Source organism: Lampetra fluviatilis, chromosome 69, assembly GCF_964198595.1.
Source record: "Lampetra fluviatilis chromosome 69, kcLamFluv1.1, whole genome shotgun sequence".
NCBI lineage: Eukaryota > Metazoa > Chordata > Hyperoartia > Petromyzontiformes > Petromyzontidae > Lampetra > Lampetra fluviatilis.
This window is the reverse complement of record NC_136343.1, coordinates 5666152-5671151: the sequence shown is the minus strand read 5'-3', so window position 1 is coordinate 5671151 and position 5000 is coordinate 5666152. Positions and strand designations below refer to the sequence as shown.

Here is a 5000-nt window from a genome sequence, read left to right as displayed (position 1 = left end):
TGTGTATGTATGACTGTGTGTGTGTCACTGTGTGTACATGTGCGTGTGTGTATGTATGACTGTATGACTGTGCGTGTGTGTGTACCTGTGTGTGCGTGTGTACCTGTGTGTGTGTGTGTACCTGCGTGTGTGTATGTATGACTGTATGACTGCGCGTGTGTGTGCGTGTGTACCTGTGTGTGTACCTGTGCGTGTGTGTGTGTGTCTGTGTGTGCGTGTCTGTGTGTGCGTGTGTGCGTGTGTGTGTGTGTACCTGTGCGTGTGTGCGTGTGTGCGTGTGTACCTGTGTGTGTGTGTGCGTGTGTGTGCGTGCGTGTGTGCGTGTGTGTGTGTACCTGTGTGTGTGTGTGTGTGTGTGCGTGTGCGTGTGTGTGTGTGCATGTGTGTGTGTGTGCGTACCTGTGCGTGTGTGCCGGGCCGCACACACCACCCCGTATGCCCCGGTGCCGATGGTGTCCAGCACCGTGTACGAGTCGCCCACGTGGAACGTGACGTCCAGAGCACGCGACCTCAACACGGACAGCGGTGAAACCTCCCTTGTGACACACACACACACAGTGACACACACACACACACAGTGACACACACACACACACAGTGACACACACACAGTGACACACACACACAGTGACACACACACACAGTGACACACACACACAGTGACACACACACAGTGACACACACACACACAGTGACACACACACACACACAGTGACACACACACAGTGACACACACACACACAGTGACACACACACACACAGTGACACACACACAGTGACACACACACACACAGTGACACACACACAGTGACACACACACACACACAGTGACACACACACAGTGACACACACACACACAGTGACACACACACAGTGACACACACACAGTGACACACACACAGTGACACACACACAGTGACACACACACACAGGGACACACACAGTGACACACACAGTGACACACACACAGTGACACACACACACACAGTGACACACACACACACAGTGACACACACAGTGACACACACACAGTGACACACACACACACAGTGACACACACACAGTGACACACACACAGTGACACACACACAGTGACACACACACACAGGGACACACACAGTGACACACACAGTGACACACACACAGTGACACACACACACACAGTGACACACACACACACAGTGACACACACAGTGACACACACACAGTGACACACACACAGTGACACACACACAGTGACACACACACAGTGACACACACACAGTGACACACACACACAGGGACACACACAGTGACACACACAGTGACACACACACAGTGACACACACACACACAGTGACACACACACACACAGTGACACACACAGTGACACACACACAGTGACACACACACACACAGTGACACACACACAGTGACACACACACAGTGACACACACACAGTGACACACACACAGTGACACACACACACAGGGACACACACAGTGACACACACAGTGACACACACACAGTGACACACACACACACAGTGACACACACACACACAGTGACACACACAGTGACACACACACAGTGACACACACACACACAGTGACACACACAGTGACACACACACACACAGTGACACACACACACACAGTGACACACACACACAGTGACACACACACACAGTGACACACACACACAGTGACACACACACACACAGTGACACACACACAGTGACACACACACACACAGTGACACACACACACAGTGACACACACACACAGTGACACACACACAGTGACACACACACAGTGACACACACACACACAGTGACACACACACACACAGTGACACACACACACACACAGTGACACACACACACACACACAGTGACACACACACACAGTGACACACACACACAGTGACACACACACACACACAGTGACACACACACAGTGACACACACACACAGTGACACACACACACACAGTGACACACACACACACAGTGACACACACACACAGTGACACACACACAGTGACACACACACACACAGTGACACACACACACACAGTGACACACACACACACAGTGACACACACACAGTGACACACACACACACACACAGTGACACACACAGTGACACACACAGTGACACACACACACACAGTGACACACACACACAGTGACACACACACACAGTGACACACACACACACAGTGACACACACAGTGACACACACACACACAGTGACACACACACACACAGTGACACACACACAGTGACACACACACAGTGACACACACAGTGACACACACAGTGACACACACAGTGACACACACAGTGTGACACACACAGTGTGACACACACAGAGTGACACACACACAGTGTGACACACACACACACACAGTGACACACAGTGACACACACAGTGTGACACACACACACACAGTGACACACAGTGACACACACACAGTGACACACACACACAGTGACACACACACAGTGACACACACAGTGTGACACACACAGTGACACACACACACACAGTGACACACACACACAGTGACACACACACAGTGACACACACACACACAGTGACACACACACACACAGTGACACACACACACACAGTGACACACACACACACACAGTGACACACACACACAGTGACACACACACACAGTGACACACACACACAGTGACACACACACACACAGTGACACACACACACAGTGACACACACACACCGTGACACACACACAGTGACACACACACAGTGACACACACACAGTGACACACACACACAGTGACACACACAGTGACACACACACAGTGACACACACACAGTGACACACACAGTGACACACACAGTGACACACACACACAGTGACACACACACACAGTGACACACACACACAGTGACACACACACAGTGACACACACACTCACAGTGACACACACAGTGACACACACACAGTGACACACACACAGTGACACACACACAGTCACACGGACAGACACACGCACGCACACACAGACAAAGCTCCCCCGTGTAGCCTCTTGTATTTTTTAGGCTGAACATACCTAGAGGGACGAGGCAAAGGCTTCACCCCATCACCATCACCGCCATCACCGCCATCACCACCATCACCACCATCACCACCACCCCCTTTGTCCAGCACTCTGGCAATCCCCTGAACATCACCAACATCAACAACATCATCAACATCACCATCATCAACATCATCAACATCATCATCAACATCATTATCAACAACATCATCATCAACATCACCATCATCAACATCATCAACATCATCATCAACATCATTATCAACAACATCATCATCAACATCACCATCATCAACATCACCATCATCAACATCATCAACAACATCAACATCATCATCATCAACATCACCATCATCAACATCAACATCATCAACATCATCAACAACATCAACATCATCATCATCAACATCACCAACATCACCATCACCACCATCATCATCAACATCATCATCATCATCAACATCATCATCACCATCACCATCATCAACATCATCAACATCATCAACATCATCATCACCATCATCACCATCATCAACATCATCAACATCATCAACATCATCATCACCAACATCACCATCATCATCACCAACATGAATATCAACATCACCATCATCAACATCACCACCATCATCAACATCACCATCATGAACATCATCAACATGAATATCAACATCACCATCATCAACATCATCATCAACATCATCATCATCAACATCACCACCAACACCACGATCATCAGCATCACCATCATCAACATCATCAACATCATCATCAACATCATCATCATCATCAACATCACCACCAACATCAACATCATCACCAACATCACCATCATCAACATCATCAACATCACCACCATCATCAACATCATCACTACCATTACCATCATCAACATCACCAACATCACCATTACCATCATCAACATCATCACCAACATCAACATGGTGAGTGAGTGGTGAGTGTGAGTGAGTAGTAAGTGAGTGAGTGGTGAGTGAGTGGTAAGTGTGTAAGTGAGTGAGTGAGTGGTGAGTGAGTGGTGAGTGGTGAGTGAGTGGTAAGTGTGTAAGTGAGTAAGTGAGTGAGTGGTGAGTGAGTGGTGAGTGTGAGTGAGTGGTAAGTGTGTAAGTGGTGAGTGAGTAGTAAGTGTGTAAGTGGTGAGTGAGTGGTAAGTGTGTAAGTGAGTGAGTGAGTGAGTGGTGAGTGAGTGGTGAGTGTGAGTGAGTGGTAAGTGTGTAAGTGGTGAGTGAGTAGTAAGTGTGTAAGTGAGTAAGTGAGTGAGTGGTGAGTGAGTGGTGAGTGTGAGTGAGTGGTAAGTGTGTAAGTGGTGAGTGAGTGGTAAGTGTGTAAGTGAGTGAGTGTGAGTAAGTGAGTGAGTGGTGAGTGTGAGTGAGTGGTAAGTGTGTAAGTGGTGAGTAAGTGTGTAAGTGGTGAGTAAGTGTGTAAGTGGTGAGTAAGTGTGTAAGTGGTGAGTAAGTGTGTAAGTGAGTGAGTGGTGAGTGAGTGGTGAGCACCTTTGCTGCTCTGTGGGCCTCAGAGTGGAGCTCTCGCTCCGAACCAAAACCACCGCAACGCTGCATGACTCAGAAGCCTTCGTCAACAACAACAACAATAAACAACAACAACAATAATAAACAACAACAACAACAACAATAATAAACAACAACAAACACCACCACCACTTCTCGTGGTGTTAAAAAAAGTTAACATTTCGTATTTCTTTAGTTAGCGACGAAACAAAATACCTTCCTCCCCACCCCCCGAACAATACTGACGTATTCGTTAGTCTCTGCTGAAATTAGTAACTGGTTAAATATATCGATTATACATTTATATTTCTTTTTTAAATGTATCGGTGTCGAAAAGATAAGGCCGCACACGCGACCACGGTCTCGCCTGGAAGCCTTGCCCGGGAAGGGGTCAAGGCGCCCGCAGGAGGGAGAAGA

The 5000-nt window shown here is 48.1% G+C and overlaps 1 protein-coding gene across 1 annotated transcript in view; it reads right to left on the bottom strand.

Moving 5' to 3' along the window:
* Window positions 1-5000, bottom strand: part of LOC144952692 (uncharacterized) — a 63499-nt gene that overhangs the window by 58292 nt on the left and 207 nt on the right. The window contains 3 exon segments of the mRNA XM_078883170.1: window positions 400-536; window positions 3070-3179; window positions 4569-4645. Of these exon segments, the coding sequence (XP_078739296.1) occupies window positions 400-536; window positions 3070-3179; window positions 4569-4634 (313 nt within the window). The 5' untranslated portion in view covers window positions 4635-4645.